The sequence below is a fragment of the Rhineura floridana genome, chromosome 12 (genome assembly GCF_030035675.1).
Source record: "Rhineura floridana isolate rRhiFlo1 chromosome 12, rRhiFlo1.hap2, whole genome shotgun sequence".
Taxonomy (NCBI): Eukaryota; Metazoa; Chordata; class Lepidosauria; order Squamata; family Rhineuridae; genus Rhineura; species Rhineura floridana.
The window spans coordinates 15,058,180-15,081,072 of NC_084491.1; the positions used below are offsets into that span (position 1 = coordinate 15,058,180).

General features: G+C 42.9%; 1 protein-coding gene across 2 annotated transcripts in view; it reads left to right on the forward strand.

The window, feature by feature from the left end:
- LOC133368291 (zinc metalloproteinase-disintegrin-like NaMP) overlaps nucleotides 1–22,893 on the forward strand; it is a 111,048-nt gene that overhangs the window by 43,818 nt on the left and 44,337 nt on the right. For both annotated transcript variants that reach the window (XM_061592334.1, XM_061592335.1), the window contains exons 5-10: nucleotides 5,116–5,192; nucleotides 7,613–7,808; nucleotides 11,035–11,097; nucleotides 14,616–14,687; nucleotides 18,554–18,723; nucleotides 19,223–19,307. In XM_061592334.1, coding sequence (XP_061448318.1) covers nucleotides 5,116–5,192; nucleotides 7,613–7,808; nucleotides 11,035–11,097; nucleotides 14,616–14,687; nucleotides 18,554–18,723; nucleotides 19,223–19,307 — 663 coding nt within the window. The remainder of the gene's footprint in view (nucleotides 1–5,115; nucleotides 5,193–7,612; nucleotides 7,809–11,034; nucleotides 11,098–14,615; nucleotides 14,688–18,553; nucleotides 18,724–19,222; nucleotides 19,308–22,893) is intronic.

Sequence of the window (22,893 nt, forward strand, 5' to 3'; positions counted from 1 at the left end):
CACGCACGCACGCACGCACGCACAAAACCAGTAAATTTTAAACAAGATGCTCTGAAGCATGTGCGGCTTTCTGTTTTAGTTATCAAGTAATCAGGCTTAGATTTTTTTTAAAAAATTATTTATTTATTTATTTATTGCATTTATATCCCACCTTTTCTCCAAGGAGCTCAAGGTGGCGTACATGGTTCTCCCTCTCCATTTTATCCTCACAACAAACCTGTGAGGTAGGTCAGGCTGAGAGGCAGTGACTAGCCCAAGATCACCCAACGAGCTTCATTGTTCAAGTGGAGATTTGAACCCTGGTCTCCCAGGTCCTAGTGCAATCCTCTAACCACTTGACCACACTGTCTGTAGATTCTGACTTGGGTATTCTACTTAAACAGGGGTAGGGAACCCTTTTTAGTCTGAGGGTTGCATTCCATTATATGCACCCTTCTGGTTCCAGTGATGGGGAAATTGCTACATAAAAATCCAATCTGCAACAATAGAGAATATGTGAATTAATGGAAAATTCAGTACCAAATCTGAATTGGGAGGAATTCTAGCACATCCCTAGTAGCGATGATTGAAGAATTTGGTTTTTGTAAAATCAAAAACTACTTGGAGGAACAGAACTAAGTCACACCAATGTCTTGAGCTAAAGAAGTTCTCAGCTTAAAATAATGAATCAAGATGAATTTCAAGATGTGCATTTGGAAGAAAACATATTGATAAAGACATATTTTGAGAGAAAATAGGTTTAGAAATATGGAGTTTGTGAGGCAATATGTGTTGAAGCACATGGCTTCCCCCAAAGAATCCTGGGAATGGTAGTTTGTTAAGGGTGCTGGGAATTGTAGCTCTGTGAGGGGTAAACTACAATTCCCAGGATTCTTAGGGGGATTCATGTGCTCTAAATGTATGGTGTGTATGTAGCCACAATATGTATTGAAAAGTGATTTTGTTTTTTAAAAATGCTGATTAATGCAGAAATGGAAAATGGAACAGATTTATTAGCAAATACATGTGAAAGTAGCATGTCCTGAAAATATGCACCAGGGTGCAGCTCTGGTGTAATGGCAGAAACAGAGGAAAGGGGACTGGACAATAGTCAGGAAAAGGGATAAGAACAGGCTTCCCTCCCCTAAACTAGTTGTTGCCAACCTGGTGCCCTCCAGCTGCTTTGGACCACAGCTGACATCATCCCTGCATGGTCTTGCTGGTTGGGAGTTCTGGTCCAAAGCATCTAGAGGGCACCAGGTTGACAGCGGCTGGTCTAGACAAATGTCGGTCCTTGCCCCTTTTCCTGGCAATTGTATCTGGAGGGCATCAGGTTGGCAAAGACTGGTCTTGACCAGGGGTTCCCAAACGATGGTCTGTTGTCACAAGTTTCATTCAGGTGGTCCGCAGTATGTCCTCATTAAATATTCATTTTGGTTTTTATTTCTTTTTTATTGAATTCTATGGAATGAAAATTGTAATACAATAAAATACAGCATAAGAAATAAAAAAGTAATCCAAATACAATTAAAAAACAGACACCACAGTGCATTACAATTGCTACAGTCATGTTAATCATTTTGAGTAGCCAGTTATTTTAATGGTTGTTCTGTATGGTTTTTAGATATTTTCAATGTTTTTATGTTCCTGTACACCACCCTCATATTTTGTGAGAGTGTTGTATATAAATATGTTTATAAATAAATAAAAATAAATACACAGGCAGAAAAATGAATTAAGCAGCCTGCTAAGACCATCAGCAGTTTCCAAGTGGTCTGGAAAGGTTTGAGAACCAGAACAGTAGATGAATAGTGAGAAGGTTTGGATCTCTTTTTAATAAGGTGTTGCAACCATGTATGTGCACAGAGCAGGAAACCAAGCACAGAAGAGCAATCCACGGGATGTGGTATATCACCATCAGATCTTTTGAGAAATTGTCATCCAGAGAGAGAGACACCTATTCTCTAACTGGCAAGACCACAAAGCAAACAATAACAATGAAAATGGGTAATGGCACTTTGATTGGACACATCATATAAATTATGTCCTACTTCCACTTGTCCTTTCCCCCATGCTACTCCTCCCCCCCCAAAAAAACCAGTTTTCTCCCAAATATTGTTCTCTCCCAAACAATCTGGCATCGATTCCGTGGAGTTGTGTGAATGTATTTTCCAACATCTTTTGCCTTTTCTAAAAGCAACCATGGGGAAGGTGGTTTTGGATGAGGGCTATAGAATTGGAGGAAATAGTAACTGTCATGAACCTGTAATGGTCATGAGTTATTAAAAATCTGCTGACAACACTTTGGCTCCAGTAAGGGACTCTGGGAGATGGTTACAGTCAGAAAAGACAAGCCTTGCCAATTTGTAAAGTTAAGTTTCATTTTTCCAGCTGAAGACGGTTAGAAGAAGCCTTAACAAGCTGCACCTGTTTATCTTTGCTGATTAACAAGTGCCTGGCACCCAAGGTTATCCTTGGCCTATGCAGTGGGAAAACACCGTTGGGAGGGGGGCCTGAAGGCGCGAAAATGTGAGAAACATCGAGAAGAAAGTTACATCAGTCAATTCCTGATTGGTCAATTAATTTTGGACCGTTAGGATCCTTTTCCCTTAAGTATAGGGCTAGGGACCCATAGCTTTTGTTCTCTGTTCTCTGCCTATGCTGACTGGCACCAGAGTTCCAAACCTTTTCTGCCTTATGGTTCCTGGGGTTGCTTATGGGAAGGCAACCTATGTCTGGTTCCATTGCTTTATGTTGAACATCCATCTCTCTTAGGAGAGGTGCCACGCAACCAACTACCTCGTATGTAAGTAGTTAGGTGAGCTAGTTTATTATTTTCTTGTTGTGTGTATGAATTCTCTTGTAAGAACCTAAACCCTTGTTGGGTGAATGGTCTTAAAGGATTACTTGCTGCTATATGATATGTGCACTTATATATTTTAATAAAGCTACTTCTATTTAACCTGGTGTGTTCATTTGAGAGAAGGGGTGGTTCTAAATTCAGTGTTTTGACCCAACCTCAGTCACTCACTACCAAAGAGGGTTAAGAAGTTAAAAGCTTGGATTTTAAGAGTTAAGCCAGAGGTGCCTGGCAAGGAGTGTAACTGTGACTCTTGCCTTTTAGGACCTTGGTTTTATATACCTTCTGGGCTCAGAGATCCCCTGGCTCTGAGTGGACCAGTATACAGGGGTGGTGGCAGCCTACCTTCTACCTTGCAGGGTTGTTGTGAGCGTACACAGCCTTGGCAAGGGTGAAGTAATAGCTTTTCGGTTCCAGTCTCATTTCCCTAAGGGTGGGGGTCTGAGCCTGATGCATGTTCCCGGGACCCTGAGGGTCGGGCGGGCATGACAGTAACCTAACCCCCCGAACACATACACACACATGCACACGTGCACACACATATTGAGGCCCTGATCCAAATTGACTTCTTGAAGCTGTTATTTGCTATGGAATGGAAATACATACAAAAAACAATACGATGGTCTGCATGTTTCCCCCTGTGTGGCTAACAAAAGCTCCAGGGGGACAATTTTGATTGCCACATAGTGTTGGTGGAGGGGTTAGACTTCCTTTCCCAGTACTGTGGCCCCAGTAAAATCAAGCTCCCCACATGGCTCCTTCTAGCAACAATATTGTGTGATGCAGTTGTGCACACCCACCCACCCATATAATGTTTGGTTTGGACTGCAAGGACAAAATCTAGATGGCTATGATACATTAAACTTGGAGTGTGCATACTCCCACCTAACATCCCTGGGTCTGGCTGCCACCATTTCTTTTAAGTCCCTTCTTGAGGTCCATATCCTTAGCTCACCGTCCCAGAGTTGGCCAGCCTCTCCTTGTCTACTTTTTCACTCTCCTTCCCAAATGCCAGAGCTAGGGATGGCAGAGAAATTTGATCCAGTTCACATTTAAAGCTGAATCTATCAAATTTGCACATTCAGAAGCAATATGAGAGCCAAAACATGCCCATCCTTTGAAATTTGCACTTGTCTGAATTTTGTGATACGGTTCTCCAACCAAACAATGTTTGCAAAACTGCATATAATAGGGGAAAGTGTGTAGGGGGAAATTAAGAAAAAAAACCCTTAAAACAAAATATAGCAGAACATGAGATTTTTTTCACAGCCACAACAGCCAAGCAAGAAGGCAAGGGGAATTCTTGACTTAAAAATTGTCACATGAGAGAAGCCAGTGGAGTTACTTTCCTCTAATATATGACTATCACAGTGAAAATAACATACAAAAATGCATTATATTAGTAGAAATTGTTTGCAAAAATATGTACATTAGTTAAAACTGTATACAAAAATGCATATTAAAATGCTGAAGAAGTCTCACAAGGATTTTTTTCTTTTGCAAATTGCTGCAGAATAGTAGAGAAATGAATTTAACATTAGAAAAATGAGAAACCGAGAGGATTTGAAATTGTCAGATCCTTCCATTCTTGCAGCCAATCCTATACTTCTTTCTCAGTCTCGTTCAAGCAGGGTCTTGTTTCTGTGGTAATTTGCTCAGTGCTGTTAAAAGTGACAACAGTAGTAGGGTGGGAGGGAAAACTTAGCTCTAGAACAGGCTTCTGCAAGCTGGTGCCCTTCAGCTGCTTTGGGCAACAACACCCATCAGCACAACCATGCTGGCTGTGGCTGGTGGGAAGCTGTTGTCCAAAAGCACCAGCCTGGGGAACATAAGAAGATGAGAAAAGGCTTGCTGGTTCAAGCCAAAGGCCCATCAGGCCCATCATCCTGTCCTCCCAATGGCCAACCAGAAGCCAATGACAAGCCCACAAACAGGACCTGAGTGCAACAGCAGCTCTCCCCACATGTGATTCCCAGCAACTGGTATTCAGAGGCATACTGCCTTCAGCCATCAGGTCGCACCCATACGTGTTCTCCCATTCAAGCCCATCAAAATGACCAGTAAGGCTGTTGTGTAGCGCCCGTTCATTTGAATGATGCTTGTGCATGCCATGTGATGCCTCGTCGAAGAGAGGGAGCTATGTGGATTTTCACTAAAAATGTCCTGATTTTTACCATCAGAGTGTGGCAGTGGAGTAGAATGGAACTGTATAGCAATGCTTACCAAATCACAATACAGCCAAACTTTACCAGTGGCTCCTCTGTCTCTCCATACAGGACCACTGCTATTATGAAGGTCATGTTCAGAATGATACTGGCTCTACTGCAAGCATCAGTGCGTGCCGTGGTTTGAGGTAAGATGCTCAATGGCCTTTATGACACTGAAATAACAACTTTAAAAATAATAGCTCTTGATATTGTTTTTGATTATGCAACATACTTAGCTGCCCTGAAAACTCTATGGAGCTACATCGGGTGAAGGGATAAAACAAAACAGATTTTTTAAAAAATGGTCCCTTTAGGAATGCTTCTTTTGGTGGAACATAGAAAGCAGCTTTCTGTCAGGTCAGATGATTTGCTCAATTAGTTCATTATTATCTATTCCAACTGGCAGCAGCAGCAGCAGAGGTCTTTCCTATCACCTGATCTTTTTAAAATTGGGAATGCCAGGGATTGAACTTGGGATCTTCTGTATGCAAAGCATGTGCTGTACCGCAGACCTCTCCAGCACAATGGCAGTCAAAGCTAGGGACAGAGGAACATAGGAGCCTGACTTCTGTAAGGTAGACTATTTGTCCATCTAGTCTAGTATTCTCTACTCTGCCTGGCAACAACAGAGTTCTTCCCATCAATCCTTTCTTAACTGGAGATGCCAGGGATTGAACCTGGGTCCTTCTCCATAGAAAGTACGTGCTCTGCCACTGTGCTACAGTCCCTCCTATGATGAATCTATGTGTATCTTCCAGATTTGCCATCTGTGTTGCCAGATTATTCATGACTTGAATCAGGAACCTCATGATCTCCAGCTAGGATCTAGTCCAATGAGCCATCCAGGACGGTGTGTCCCTAGTTCCCAGACTCATGTTTATGCAAAGGAAGAATGCACAGCTTCCACTTCTGGAAACTGTGGACTAGCATGATATAAATGTTAGGAGCCTGACAGCACAGGGTTTTCATTGTCTGGGATCCCTACATTTTTAGGAGCCAGGTTCCAGCAGGTTCCCTATGTCTTCAGTGCTCTATGAGCCAATCAGCATGAAAGGGGAGTGTGTTAGCCAGTGAGAAGAGACCCAGTGAGTGTCAATGGCAAGCAAGCCTTTATTAGTTCCTACTTGAAAAAGCCAAGACAAGTTGTGGAGAGTGACAATTCTGTAACTGCAAAAGATGAGACAGTGAATCCTGATGATAACATCCTATCTACATTATCAAGCAGTTTGGTAACAACAGGAGATAAATGTGTAGACACTGAATTCAATAATTTAAGCAATATCTCTGACAATGAGAAAGGACAGTCAAATGGTGACAATGAGAAAGAAGCAGAAAGCAGTTTTCAAGTCTGGCCAGATTATTTTATTATTTTAGAAGGTTGTATGATCTTAGAAGGGGGTGTGGCTGTAACTAGTATGAAGGAACCTTGCACTTTTGAATGTGCCACTACACTACTGTTGACCATTTTAAGAACATAAGAAGTGCCCTGCTGGATCAGACCAAAGGCCCGTCTAGTCCAGCATTCTATATCCACAGTGATCAACCAGATGTCTCTTGGGAAACCAACAAGTAGGATACGAACACTCTTCCTGTTGCATGGCTACCACAGCAATATTTCTCCTGTTGTAAACCACCCAGATAGCTTCAGCTATGGGGCAATAGAAATGCAATAAATAAATAAATAAATAAATATTCCTAACCTGCAGGGATGCTGGGTTGATTTAGGAGAGGCAGGTACTTCAGGTCTGATTTGTGACCAGGCCCTCTGAAGCCCAGACCTGACAGTATTAAACCACAGGGCTGCACATCCTGGTCACAATACTTTCATGTCTTCTTTTCTGTTGTTGCTGAGTAACATTTTCCCCCTAAAGATAGAGAGCAGGAGAGACATGAGGAAAAGAAGTTTTTTAAAGGGATTTTTTAAAATGGAATTTGAGGGAGGAGAGAAGATGGCTTGATTAATAGAAAGTGGGAGTCCATCCTCACCATTCTATTCTAAAGTGGTCTACACAAGACCTTCCTCTTTCAACAAGCCTTTTAAGCAGAGACCTTATCCCAGTCCACATCTATGTTGGAATTGTTTTTAAGATATTTATTAAAGTTTATACACACACACACACACAGAGAGAGAGAGAGAGAGAGAGAGAGAGAGAGAGAGAGAGAGTTTTGAAAGCAACAAACAGAACTTCACCGAAGCTTGCTCTGGATCCCTATAAGGATTCTATTAATCACCTAAAAATATATGCACGTAATTGTGATTAACAAAACAGTTGTTTTTATTGTATTACAAAAACGTTTTGGCTTCCGTTAGCAGCTGATGAAGGCGGAAGCCGAAATGTTTTGGTAATACAATAAAACCTCTGCTTTGTTAATCACAATTACGTGTGTGTGTGTGTTTTGTTTTCAAGACGCTGTTAAAGATGTTTTGTTTTTATAATTTTTTAAGATTTTTTTTTAAGATGTTTTACAGATGTTTTTAGGGTTTTGTTGTTTGCTTGCTGCCTTGGATTCCTTCTCGGAGGGTAGACTATAAAATCAATGAATGAATTAATAACATGTCTTACAGGGGGTACTTCAAGAGTCGAGGTGAGAGGTATCTTATTGAACCCCTGAAACTCTCAGAAACTGAAGCACATGCAGTCTACAAATACGATAGTCTAGAAAAGGAGGATGAGACGCCCAAGGTCTGCGGAGTGACCAACACTACTTGGCAATCAGAAGACCCCATCAAAAAGACTTCCCGGATGAGCACAAGCGCAGAAGTAAGTCTCACTCCAGAGCCTTAAGCATAGGGCATGGTCTGTGAACAGGAGTTACATTCTTTGGGTTGAATCATATGCTAATCCTACTCAGAGTAGACCCATTGACATTAATGGCATGACTAATTTAGGTTTACTAATTTCAGTGGGTCTACTCTGAGTAGGACTTAGCTGGATACCACCAATTCTCAGAAAGGTAAACTGCATTCTTTGTTTTCAAATGAGTAAATAACTGCAAATGTATTTAAATTTAGTCAACTGATTAATGTCCCAAAGCAGATGACTAACATCCACAGTATCTGTCCTTCAATCAGATGCTTACCTTAGAAATCATCAGATATTTTTGCCCAGAAGAGGAGTATGGGAGAAAAGATTGGTTGAAAATAAATAAATAATGCCGCATTTCTCTCTTGAGTTCTTCTTGTTGGAAGTCTGGTCCCTCGGTGGCAATTAAATTGCATTTGTATTTAAAAGAAAATAAACTTAGTCTTTATTTGAAAGTTTGGCATATGAAAACCATGTGGCAGGTTTTGCACCTCGAAGGTGTCCCTTGCCTATGATGTCAAATATCTAGGTGTGCTTGGTGCCGTTGGGACTGGAAATTAGAAGGGCATAATTAAGCGGCAGTTTTTGCCTGCTTAATGACTGAGCAAATTTAATTCATAGCATTCTTTCTACAGATGCTAATCTGACCACTAATGCAAGATAATATAGACAATACATAGCTCAGACCAAAACTGAGCTAAGTCACAATACGTGGATGTGAAATTTAGATGTACGTTTCAATTGTATATAGTTGTGTATTATCTGCTAGCGTGTAGAAATGGTTGGACTCTCCCGAGCTCACCTTGGATTAACTCAGAAATTGAATGAGATTTTCCAAAAACAAGCAAACAAACAAACAAACCCTGGAAGTCACAGAGAATTTTTTCAAAGTCAGTCTAAAACCCAGAAAAAGGACACATTTCTCAGTGTCTTAAATATCCCCACAATGGAGCAATGTCACCCTCTTAGGTCCTCCTCAGGACATCTCCAAAGCTGGGGCTGGATAATTTATGACTGACAAAAGGTTTTCTTGGCCAGGAGAGATTTTTCTCCTGGCTTTGCAAAGCATTTGTCAAGCAGAGAAGCCAGTTACTCTCTGTCTCAGATTTCAGTCCAACTCAAAGAATAATTTGAGGGCTTGTAAAATTTTCAGGCTTTCATGGCCGCTGAAGTTCTCAGGCTGCAGCGCTAAGAAAGAGCCCCTGTCGGAGACCATGGAAGGCTGCTGCTAGTCATGGTAGGCAGTACTGAAGTCATTGGGTTGTATCCATCTAAGTTCTGCTGAGAGTAGACTCATTAAAATTAATAAGCATGTTAGTCATGTCCATTAACTTCAATGGGTTTACTCTGAGAAGAACTAGCATTGGATACAACCCACAGACCACTAGTAGTCTGACTCACTATGAGATATCTTAATATGTTCATGAGAGGTGGATATTGGTCCATGCAAGCCAGGGTTAGGGAGACGTTTTCATGAATGTTTTTGACAGTCTTGAAAAGCACTTTCTTCTTTCATGAAAAGCGTTCCCCTTTTTTCAGTGATTATTCAAGGGCCATATCAAAAGGAAACAAATGTGTTTGCCAATTCAGAGTGAGGTCAATGCAATTGTCTTTATACTTAATTGACTTTGTTTGTCTTGTGTGATGTCATCACCTAGCCAGATCTGATTGGCTACATAGCACCACTATGTGATCCCTGATTGGCAGAAATCACTGGAGAAAGGAGAAACAGGAAAGGACAATGAAGCAGCAGCAGCAGCTTTAACTTTTAACAGCTATCCAAAGTAGAAGCATCAAGGGTTTGTTTCAGGAAACATGTCCTCCCCTTCCAGAAGCATTACCTTCTGGTTCATAGCCCTCTTAGACACTATGCTATGCTTGTTATCCATATATGTAGTGCTAATTTTGATTTCCGGATAGCTGCATCTCAGCATTTGCAAAATGTGTGCAGTTTAGAATACACAAACATGGCACAATTTTCCATATGGAGACAGTGACTCACCAAAGATGCTTCACCTGCAAAACCTCCATATGTCAGCAGGTGTTTTTTTTTAGTTGTTTCAGTCCAGTAATATGTTTCATAATTCATTCAGTCCTGATCAATGGAATCTTTACGTTCTTTACATTCAGAGGTTTTAACAAGCTTTCTAACCTTATAAATGTCAAGCCAGCATTTCCCAAGGTGCATGTTCTATGACCAGGCACTAAAATACAATCTTTAGTTTATCTGATGATCCAGTGTTCCTGTGAACCAGTTGTTTTTTTAATGGGTGGGCAGACAGACCCAAAATGGGCAGTTACAGGAAAAAAATAGGGAGTTCAAAAAGAACATTTGGGCAGTTCAAAAATTCAAGTCATGCAAAAGTTGTATTACGTTAGTGAATGATAACAGTGTGAAAAGCAAATTAAATAGTCTAGATTCCCCAATAATCCTAGACCCTGATCAAGCATATCCATTTTTCCTCCTTCTGCCCTAAAACTGTCCCTGCAAACTCCATTGCTGCTCTCTATAGCATGGATGGGGAAGTGTTGAGCCTCCAGTTGTTGCTGAACTACAACCCCCATCAGCCACTGCAAGCATGGCCAATGGCCTGGGATTATGGGCGTTTTAGTTCAGCAACATCTGGAGGGCCAAAGGTTCCCCATGCCTGCTCTTCAGAGTTTCTGAAACCAGTGTTTGTAATCTGAAATAATATTAGAACACAGAGACCGCTTTCCTGTCAAATCATAACAAGTTGTCAACATTATTATAAGACTGGTGATGCCAGAAATATTTAATGTGGTGTTCTTAACAGGGACATAATTGGAACAAAGCAACATTAAACATTTGTGCCTGTAAGTATCATCACAGCACAAAATTATTTAATTTGAGCTTTGAAAAGAGAGAAATCTACTGCCTAGAGTTCTCTCTTCAATCTAGATGTCAAATTCCCAGTTCTAAGAATTTTCTTCCACTCTGTGTAGGCTTCAAAACATCATGGACTATGACTCTAAGCAAGAAAGCATGTATGCATACTGCACACACAAGGAGAGTGTGTGCTGTAGCGATGCATGCATTGAGAGCAAATTATAATCACATACCACTGGGCAGTTCTAAATTTTTCCCTTATGAAAGCCCTGCTGTGGTGTGTGTGTGTGGACTCTGCATGAGTCTGACCAATCTTCACTCTATTGTCCTGTTTAGAAGCAGGCTTACCTGAAGGCCAGGAAATATGTCGAACTTTACATAGCTGTAGACAACACAGTGGTAAGTATCCCACTGCTTTCTTTCCTTCTTGGTTCTGTGCAGCGTTCATTTTACTGGGAGAGGGCCAGAATGCATGGACTTCATCTTGATCTGATCCTGACATAACACTAAAGCACAGTTTAGTACTATGAGCAGAAGCCTGTTCTCATCTTCCTTCTCCTCTGATGTGGCTTCCCAGGAGGAGATTAGAAACATCCCACTTCTGTTTTCAACTAGCTTCAGTTTCTGGTTTCATATAAACTGGGAACTGTTGTTAGTTTTAATTACAATTTAACTTCAAGAGACACATGATGGTTAGATAGAATTGGAAGTCTTTGTTTGCATAGCACTAAACCGTGGCTTAGTGTTACCTTTAAATGCATTGTGTGTTTCCACAAGTTAATTCCATGAATTCCACAAGTTTATTGAAGAATGCAAAAACCGTTACATTGAATTGCCTACTTTCAATTGTCACTTAGGGTCACTCTAGCCCATCAACATAAGAGAGAGCCCACCAGAAGACACTTCACACTGGGCCCCCTCAAGCCTGCCCTAGAAAGCAGCCCTAGTACATTCCAGCCATTGACAATGGGGAAATCAAAACATAAAGACACCTAAGTCAGATCTTTGCCAACTCCATTCACACCAAAAACAATTCCAGAGATCTAGTCCACCATTCTCTTCTCACGGTGGCCAACAAGATGTTATGGGAAGCGCCACAAGCAGGACATGACAGTAACAGCATTCTCCTCATTTGTGATTCCTGGCAACTGGTATCCAGGGGCATACTGCTTTGGCCGTGGAGGTAGAGCATAGCCATCATGGCTAGGAGCACAGAGACTTCTGTGAATTTGCACGCATTTTTATAAAGAAAAGTGCATTAATAATCTTAAAGGAAGTGGTCAAATGTTTCTCCAGATACATATCTGAGCTTCTTCAAACACATTTATAAAAGGGAACAACCAGTCTTGACAAAATTTAGAGGAAATTGGTCTTAGGCTGATGTCATTTAAGGCTTCCTGGTTACTTCCTTCTGACCATTGTGACTACTAAACTATCTGACTGCCATATATAGCTATGGTCTTGGGAAAAATGCTTATTGCAAAAATGTCAAAAGGTTATTTGACTGAACATCACAGTTTACTGTGCATCTCGCCATTCTACTGTAAAATCTCTATGCATCTTCATATGATATTTAATGAAAGTAGCTAACCCCCATCGGTTTCCTTATAGTGCATTCAGTGATTTTCCGGTGAAATTCATAACTTAATAAGGAGAATATAAGTATGATTCTTATCCTGCAAAAATGTGTCTGCTAAGGCTGGGTTCAGCCAAAGCCTGGACAGAATCTGGAGTTTGCCCAAGTTGGGTGGAGACTGTCCCTGATTGCCATGGGTCACGTTAGGCCACCCAGAGTGATCCAGGGCTGTCAGGTGATGGGGAGTTGGGCTGGAAGGAGATACAGGCTTTAGCTGTGAAGAAGGAGAAGCAGCAAAATGGCCTGGGAGAGGAGGAGAGACTTGTCAGGCTGGCTGCATCTTCCCGGGAGAAGATGGGTGTGCGATGGTGGTGGTGGGTGTCTTTGGATGCAGGGTGCTCCTCTGCAAGTGGCTTTCCAACCTCTCCTTCCCTCCTGAACCCTGCCTTTCCTTCCTGCCTGATGCCCTGATCCCTGAAGCAGCATCCCACAGAGGTGAATCCTCCATTCAACCGCTGTTGAGCGGAGGATTTGGTCCTGCAGGCTGCTTCTTTGCAAGCACTTGCGAAGGAGCATCCTGCAGGATTTAACCCCTCTGCTCTCATTTGGTGGAGGGAGGGGATGCAATGTCTCCTTCCCCGCTCCCTCCCAATCCAGGGCATGTGGATTGGGGACCCGGGTCAGGTGGGGGGGCTGTGCACAGCTTTATTGTTTATATGTTACTGAGGATAATAGGCACATCTACACAATTCATTTAAACCAGCTTCAAACTTCCTTAATTGGCCCGATCTAGAGACTGATCACAGTTGAGAGGGCTTCCTGAGGAGGAAGGGAAGGGATATAAATTTAATAAATATAATAAAGGCATTGTGGACCACTTTTTTTAAAACCCCAAACAGTGTTGACTGCCAAGGGATTTTTTAAAATGTGCATGATTTGGTAGTCTACTGTGAGTAGAATTTAGTTGGATACATCCCAGTATTTTTCGGATATGCAAGTTGCCATTTCAAAACAGTTTTTAAGTAGTAGAAGGAAAAAACAGAACGGAGTAGAAAAAGAAGAAGGCCAAAAAAGAGATGGATTGATTCCATAAAGGAACCCACAGACCTGAACTTACAAGATCTGAACAGGGTGGTTCATGACAGATGCTCTTGGAGGTCACTGATTCATAGGGTAGCAATAAGCTGTAATCCACTTGAAGGCACATAACAACAACAAGTAGTAGACTTAACTGAAATTAATAGACTTAAGTTAGTCATGTCCATTATTTGCTATGGGACTACTCTGAGTAAGATTAACATTGGATACAATTCTTTATGTTAATGGATTCTTGGAATATAGTTTGGGGGTGGGTGGGAGATGAGTTACATTGCAATAGTTACTGACTACAAACAGTAAAAATCTGACTTACTGACCGAATGCTAAAGGCATTGTTACCCATGTTAAAGGGATACATTTCTTTTGTCTCACGATTATCACTGGCCAAACAGGTTTTGCAGGGTTTTGAAAAATAATACACTTTAATTTATAGGCCGCCTATCTGGCCAATGGCCACTCAAAATTCCTGCAATACTTGTTTATCAGAGACGATAACAGAATGAAGGTACATAGTATACCATGAGTAACAATGCCTCTTTCATACCACTCTAGGGGGAAAAAAAACATGCACACAATTGTCTGTCACCAGCTCTATCTTCCATTCAAAGAATTCTGGAAAGAACTGTATGTGATTTGTGATCAGCAAACTCACAAAGTGGAAAATCTTGAATGGCAAGCCTTCCATAACTCTTTTACAACCCCATTTATAAAAGATTTATAGTTTAGACTAGAGGTCCCCAACCTTTTGGAGGCCCATATGCAAATCTAAGGAATTTGTGGGCATCACAGAAAGAACGCCCATTTCACAGAAGAAAAACTAGTGACACTTGTCTTCCCCTAAAAGACACAGGTAAAACATATATACCTTCCCCAAACGAATAAAACATAGACAAAAAGAAGGTAAGATCTCCCCAAAAGAGGCGTCGCTCCAAGGAAATTGGGTGTAGTATAGCCTGGGTGGATGCCAATGGTGGTGTCTGGGGGTTCTGGGATGCCCACAGGTGCCATATTGCAGACTCCAGATTTAGGCAATGTGCTTGTAAGGACAATCCTCTATGAAGAATTTGTCACAGGTTGTAAGCTATAAAAATCCTTTCTTCTCATATGCAGGTTCATTTACCCCCCCACACACACACACACTTCAACAAACATGAGTTAAGTGTCTTCCTTTTTCACCATAATCTGTACCCCACCCTCTTCCTGGGTCTGCTCTTAATACTTTCATCTTTTTTTCTTTCTGCAGTTCAGGAAGTATAGCCGCAATATGACTGGTGTAAGGACACGAGTATTTGAGATAGTCAATTATATCAACATGGTAAGACATTATGCCAAAGCCTCTGCAGCTTTCTGGGTAAAAAATAGTTATGGAAAGATGCAAGGCAAAAACAAGTGCCTGCATTAAATTAGTGATGGTCAAACTCCTCTCACCTTGTTTCTCTCTGATTGTTGCGACAAGTGCTCAAAACGTGGACATTTAAAACAGACTTAAAAGCAGAACACTCTTCCATCAGAGAGAGCAGACACTCTTGCTACTGAGTTTGGGGTGTCTCTTGAAAAGCTTTTAGTGCTGACAGGCGTATACAACTATTCAAACAAACTTTCTTGAGAGCTAGTCATTGTAATGATGATTTCATATTGGTTTTCATGGCATCTTATGTTTTATTGTATTTGTATATGATGTGATACACTGCCTTGATATTTTATCTGAATTGGTTGGCAGCATGTAAATATTGTATAAATGAGGAAACAGGTCTTCAGTCCTATCCCATGATGAATTGGCCTGAAATGGCTACAATACTTGGACCCATCCTTAGTCAAGAGCTTATGAAGCTATAGATGATGCAACATGCACTTGGTGGTTGAAAACCAGTTGGGTGATAGCTACAGTGGTCCTGCCTGGATGCTGCTGCTGATGATATGATTATGACGATGATTTATTAGATTTGTTACTTGCTTGTAGGGATGGGGGAGATTCAGTTCACATTTAAAGCCAAATTTGTCAAATTTGCACTTTCTGAAACAATATTGAATTGAATTGAATTGAAACTTTATTTTTACCCCGCCCTTTTTCCAAACTGGAACTCAGGGCGGCTTACAAATAAAACTACATGTAGTTAAAAACATAGAAAAACATACAATTAAAATACAATTAAACTATGCACAACCTTAAAACCATAAAAGGCACTTAAAAATCTAAAAACAATTAAAAATAATACAGATAATAATATAAAACAATAAAACAAGGCTTGTAAAGCCCAATCCTAAACACCGTCTCTCCCAAAAGCCTGTCGGAATAAAAAAAGTCTTTACTTGCCGACGGAAGGATGGCAAGGAGGGGGCCATTCGTGCCTCCCTAGGAAGGGAGTTCCAGAACCTAGGAGCAGCCACCAAGAAGGCCCTATCTCGCATCCCCACCAATCGCACATGCGAGGGTGTTGGGACTGAGAGAAGGTCCTCTCCTGCAGATCTCAGGGCCCGGGCAGGCTCGTATAGGGAGATACGGTCTGACAGATAGCCTGGACCTGGGCCGTATAGGGCTTTAAAGGTCAAAACCAGCACTCTGAATTGTGACCAGAAACAAACTGGCAGCCAGTGGAGCTGTTGCAACAAGGGAGTTGTATGGTGCCTGTAACCAGCCCCTGTTAATACTCTGGCTGCAGCTCTTTGTACCAGTTTAAGTTTCTGAACAGTCTTCAAAGGCAACCCCACATAGAGCGCATTACAGTAGTCTAAATGGGATGTAACTAAGGCATGCATCACCATAGTCAAATCAGACATTTCCAGGAACGGGCACAGCTGGCGCACTAGTCTTAAATGGGCAAAGGCACTCCTGGCCACAGCCAAGACCTGGGCCTCCAAGTTCAGAGCTGAAAAGCTAAACACAGCCATCCTTTGAAATTCGCACTTAATCCCAATTTTGAGATGCAGTTCTCTAACCAAGCAATGTTTACAAAAAGACATATATTAGGGGAAAGTGTGCACAACATGGATATATTGGTAAAAATAATATACCAAAATGCATTATATTAGGAGAAATTGCTTGCAAAAATGCTTACATTAGTCAAAACAGCATACAAATATGTATTTATTAGGAGAAAATGCTGAAGAATTTTCATGAGTTTTTTTAAAGAAAGCTGCAGATCGCTGCAGAAATGCAAACAGAATTTAAGATTAGAAAAATGATAAACAGAGAACCAAAGGTAACAGCTCATTCCATCCCTACTTGCTTGTAACCTGAAGGTCTCCAAGAGACTTACAACACTATTAAAAACACAAATAAATACATCATACCATAAAAAACCAAACAACACCCATAATAGCCACAGAATGCTTTGCCAGCACACTAATAACAATCTGTGTCATCTTAGTCTATCATTCACTACCAGGCAAAAAAACCCTTGTGGTTTAAGAACATACCTATAGCCAACCAATATTTCTATCAAACTTTAAAAAGCAGAGTAATTAGGCAGCTCTAGTGAATGCACCAGGGGAACAAGAGACCTGACCTCCTCTCTGAGATATTGTACTGCCCATTTGTAAAAATGCAAACACCATTTGGGTTGGTCTTTCATGTCCAAACAGCTGGTATAGCACAGTGGGGAGGAGAGCCTGGCTGGGAGTCCAGAGTCTGTGAGTTCAAATCCCCGCTCATGTCTCCTGGGTGTCAAGGGCCAGCTAAAGATCACCCCATAGTGAGTGGGTCAGGGGTTATGTGCCCTGCCACCTGTGCAGCCATGGGCAAGCTGCATTGTCCCAAGGAGCCCAGTTGCCCTCCAGCTGGCAGTTGCGGACAAGGAAGGGGCTGGCTTGTGCAGCTGTGGCAAGCTGAGCTGGCCCTAGCCAGCTGGGGAAGACTAGTCTCAGAAGGAGGCAATGGTAAACCCCCTCTGAATACGGCTTACCATGAAACTCCTATTCATAGAGTCGCCATAAGTCGGGATCGACTTGGAGGCAGTCCATTTCCATTTTTCACGTCCAATCCACTTCCTGTGTAGCTTGGAAGAATTTGGAGGAAGGTGGAGGAGAGAGGGGCAGGAGGAGGGGAATGGGAGGGGGAGGGGGAGGAGATTGGGTGGGTGGGCTCTGGGGAGAGGGAAAGCCCCTTTCCTTTCCAAAAGGAAAACATTGTGAACAGTATCAATGTTTGTCAGGGTTTCCCCAACCTTTTTATCCTACAGTAGGCACATGTAGTCTCCCACCTAAAATTAAACCAAAGCTGTCCCTAGCCACATCCACACCAGGCCTTTATTTATTCATGTCTTTCCCCAAAGAATCCTGGGAAGTATAGTTTGTGAAGGTTCCAAGAATTGTTAGGAGACAGCCTATTCCTCTCACAGAGCTACAGTCACCAGAGTTCTCTGGGAAGAGGGCCTGACTGTTAAACCACTCTGGCCACTGGAGCTCTTGCAGGAGAATGGGAGTTCTGTGAGATTTGGTTTTGAAATGAGCATATGGGGAGCAGCATAGTGGCATGGAGGGTAGTTTCAATTTTGCATGTGAAATGTGAATAATCCATGCTGGCTATAGTATACTGCCACTCTTGTGCCTGTATAAAAAGCCTGGGAGGAAAAGAGAAGACTTTACATGGCACCCAAAAGATGTCAATGAAGGCACCAGATGGACTTCACTGGGGAATGCATTCCATAGATGGGGGGGCAGAGCAGAAAAGGGCCTCCCCCTTCTCACCATCCTCTGAGCCTCTCTCAGAGGGGGAGACCTGGAGAAGGTTCTAAGAAGAAAGATTAGAGTTGTGTCAGTGGAAGAGGAGGATAAATCCATTACACTTTCATTGCTTCCCTGGTTGAAATTGTCCCTTCAGCTGCTATTAGCAACATGGGGACTGGTCATATTCTCCCTCTACAGCTAGTAACAAATGGGGGGGGGTAAACAAGGGAAGTGGCAGGTGCATTAGTCAATTAAACTTCCCTCCCCCACCCCAATCAGGCCCAATTCTCCCCCCACTCACAGCAGCTGCTTTTTAAGTAAAGAAAAACACATCAAGAGAAGTGGACCTGGAGTGCCCATATCATTTGCAATTTTGTCCTAACATCCTTATTCCAAACATGTACAATTTCACCTGCACCAAGGTTGGGTGGGTGGGATAAAATCCATTACCATCTTTTTCTTCAGTTGTTTCTTATGGTTTTTGCATGCTATGGTGACAATTTGTCCTCCCCACAGGTTTACAAAGCCATAAACATTCACATAGCATTGATCGGCCTAGAAGTTTGGTCAGATGGGGATAAGATTGTTGTGAATGAATCAGCAGGCATCACTTTAGATCGGTTTTCGGAGTGGAGGCAAGCAGTTCTGTTGAAGCGGAAAAGGAACGATAACGCTCAGTTGCTTACGTATGTGTCACTGGGGTGAAAGGGAACTGGCTTGGGCAAATGTGGCATATTGGCTTCCAAAGTATCAAAAAAATTTTTGTCTTGTGTGCTCAGAATGCTGTCAGAGGGTGATGGGAGGTCGAGTTGCCCCAAAATGGCTTCCTCAGTTAGTCACCAGCACCTTCTCCAGGATGGCACTGACAAGGTGGGCGCCATTTTTCCCCCAAAAGGAGAACTTTGGGGCAAATTTGTGGGAAGCTTCAAATTAAAGCCAACACCAATTTCAGGGTTCAGTATGAAACACTGGGATGGTGGCAAAACTCATGGATCCCTGCTGTTCCTTCATGTGACTTAATTCTGAGATAGACCACAGCTGAAACATTTATACTTTACAACCCCATGGGGTAGAACTGACAGGTTCATTTGCCAACTGCAGTGATAGATTCTGCAACTGATAGAATAACTGCATTCTACTGTAAGCAGTCTCACAGCCTGTTCCCCACCACCCTATTTCTTACAGAGGGATTGACTTCAGTGGACCAACAGTAGGATTGGCTTTCGTGGGGACTATGTGCAACCCTGCACATTCCTTGGGAGTTGTCCAGGTTTGTGGAATCGGATAGTAGTAAGAGGTCAGAACAGTGGGGTGCAGACAAGAAAGGCTTATAAAATCGCATATCTGTTCTGCAAACATAAACCAGTTTTTCTGTCTAGGCTCCCTTACCCCAGGAACTAGATTTTGTGTGGCTGATAGGGCTGCATCAGTTTCCATTTCACCCTGTATTTGCTGCACTGTTTCCATTCCACTGCAGTTCGTCTTCCACCATGATTGCTAAATTATGAAACTTACAGAATTTACATAATAAATTACATAATTTACATTGCCATTACATGATTCCACCCCATTTGTTTCAAAGCAAAGGAAACATAATGCACGGCTTGGGACCACAATACCTGATGGAACGCCTCTCCCGATACGAACCCACCTGTACACTACGTTCAAGATCAAAGGCCCTCCTCCGGGACTCCAAGGGAAGCTCGGAGAATGGCAACAAGGGAGAGGGCCTTCTCAGTGGTGGCCCCCAAATTGTGGAATGATGTTGTTGACGAGGTGCGCCTGGCGCCAACACTGTTATCTTTTCGGCGTGAGGTCAAGACTTTCCTCTTCTCCCAGGCATTTTAGCATGTGTTTTATATTGTTTTAAATTTTTAAATTGTGTTTTAAATTGTATTTTAAAAATATATATTTTAAATTGTATTTGTTTTTAGTTACTGTAAACCGCCCAGAGAGCTTTGGCTATGGGGCGGTATACAAGTATAATAAATAAATGAGGATGAAACATGATCAATTATGTATTGTTCTGGACTGAAAGCAACAACAGTGAATACCAATCATATTTACTGGATTGATTTGCATTCCGAACATGGGATGAATAAGCGAACACTGCCTTTCCACTCCCATTTCCATTTTTGTTGGAATCCTTTGACAACCCTAGTGACTGAATCTTAGGAACTAGTTTTTGATGGTGGCAAAGTTGGCTTAGAGTGAGAATGTAACAGATGTCTCATTTTGCTTATGGGGCACTTGAGGAATTCAACGTCTGTGAATCCCAAAGCAAACTAACCTAATCCACATCCCCCAGGCTAAAGGGAATGTAATTACCTTTCAGATTTCACTGAATTTTGCAATACAAATCTCAGCTCAAAAACATACCAAAGTGTATATTTTAGGATAAATTCAGAAATATGAACACTGAGATAAATTAATTTATAAATGCATATTTTGTGATAAATTATGTATTTAAATATGAATTTGTGCTGATTTTCAAAACAAAAATCACAGATCGCTGGGGAAACAGGATGGAACATACCCATCCCATGTTCCGGGTCTGTCCAGAACCAGACGACAACTGGGGGATGCAGGATTCCTATCGACCTTCAACTGCTGTTGTGTAATGCCAGGTCTGTAGTACAAAAAACATCACACATCCATGATATTATCCTGGATGAGCGGGCAGACCTGGCATGTATTACGGAGACCTGGCTGGATGAGGCCTCAGCCCCCATTCTTGAGGCCATGTGCCCGCCGGGTTTCCGTTACGCACAGCAGCCGAGGGTAGGAAGGCGGGGAGGGGGAGTGGCAGTCATCTATCGGGAGTCTTTAGTTTTTACCAGACCTCCTCTTCATAGGACCAAGTTTGTTGATTGCATGTACTGGAGGTTGGGCCCGAAGGGCAGTTTGGGGATCCTGCTTGTGTACCGCCCACCCTGCTGCACAGCAGACTCCCTGGCCGAGGTGCTGGAGGTGGTCTCGGCTGTACAGGCATTGTCCCCAGAATTATTGGTGCTGGATGACTTCAACGTGCATGCCGAGACCACTCTCACTGGAGCTCCTCGGGATTTTTTGGAGACCATGGCTTCCTGGGAACTGCACCTTAGTAATATTGGGCCTACCCATGTAGCCGGTCATGCTCTCGACCTTATGTTTGTCCTGGGAGGGGAGGGAAGTGCTCTGAAGTTGGGGGTGGTTTTTTCCATCCCTGTGTCATGGGCAGATCACTATTTGGTAAATATAGACTTCTCGATGCCACACACCCTCCGCAGGGGAAAAGGACCTATGAGAATGGTCCGCCCCAGACGCCTGGTGGATCCAGAAGGATTCCTGACTGCGCTTGGGGAATGGGAACCTGCTGAAGGCCGCCCGGTCGATGCCCTGGTGAGAGAGTGGAACGAGGGAATCACCGGGGCATTGGACCGGGTGGCTCCGAAACGTCCTCTCCCCCTGAATAGAACTCAGTTAGCGCCATGGTATACACCATGGTTGCGTAATCTGAGATGGGAGGTGAGACGACTAGAACGCCGGTGGCGGAAATCACGATCCGAAGATGTCCGGACACAGGTTAGAGTAGCAGTAGCTACCTATCAAGTGGCAGTGAAAGCAGAAAAGAAAAAGTTCTTTGCTGCCTCCATTGCGTCCGCAGAGTGCTGTCCCAGGAGGTTGTTCCAGGTGGTCCGAAGCCTGGTCGGTCCAGTTGCTCAGGAACCCTTGGAACAGTCAAAGGCCTCCTGTGACAAATTAGCAAAGCACTTTGCTGATAAAATCGAACACTTACGGAACTTGATCCCATACGCCGTGGACACAGTGGATGAACCAGAGTTGGCCAGTTGCAAGCCGGTTAAATGGGATCTGTTTCGGCCTCTTCCTTCTGAGGATGTGGACAAGGTGCTCTCAGTTGTAAAGCCTACCACATGTCTAAATGATCCTTGCCCGTCGTGGCGCCTTGTGAGCTGCAAAGAGAAATTGGGTGAGGGGATTAAGGCGGTGGTTAATGCATCTCTAGAGGAGGGTGTAATGCCATTAGCCCTCAAGGAGGCAGTCGTGAAGCCCATCTTAAAGAAGCCCTCCTTGGATCCCCAAGTTTTGAATAACTTTCGCCCAATTTCAAATTTACCATTTCTAGGCAAGGTCATTGAGCGAGTGGTGGCTAATCAGCTGTCGGCACACTTGGATGAAACGGATTACTTGCATCCATACCAATCGGGTTTCAGGACTGGACATGGAACTGAAACAGCCTTGGTCGCTCTGGTGGATGATATGAGGAGGGCATTAGATAGGGGAGAATTCACTTTTCTTGTCCTCCTCGATCTCTCAGCGGCTTTTGATACTGTTGACCACAGTATCCTTTTACATCGCCTGGAGGGACTGAGAATAGGAGGCACTGTACTGCAGTGGTTCCGCTCCTTTCTCTCCGACAGGCATCAACAGGTAGCATTGGGGGAGGAAGTTTCAGACCCTTGGCCTCTCAATTGTGGTGTGCCACAGGGCTCTATCCTCTCTCCCATGCTATTTAATATCTATATGAAGCCACTGGGGACTATCATTAGGAGATTTGGGCTGCAGTGTCACCAGTATGCAGATGACACTCAGCTCTATCTCTCGTTTAAATCCTCACCAGAGTTGGCTGTGGAGACCATGTCCAAGTGCCTGGAATCCGTAAGTGGATGGATGGGAAGGAACAGGTTGAAACTAAATCCTGATAAGACCGAGGTGCTACTCGTGGGGGACAAGGGAAGGTTGGGAGATATTGACTTGATGTTCGACGGGGTGAAATTGCCCCTAAAGGACCAAGTCCGCAACCTAGGGGTTGTCCTTGATTCCAAGCTGTCCATGGAGGCTCAGATTTCGGCAGT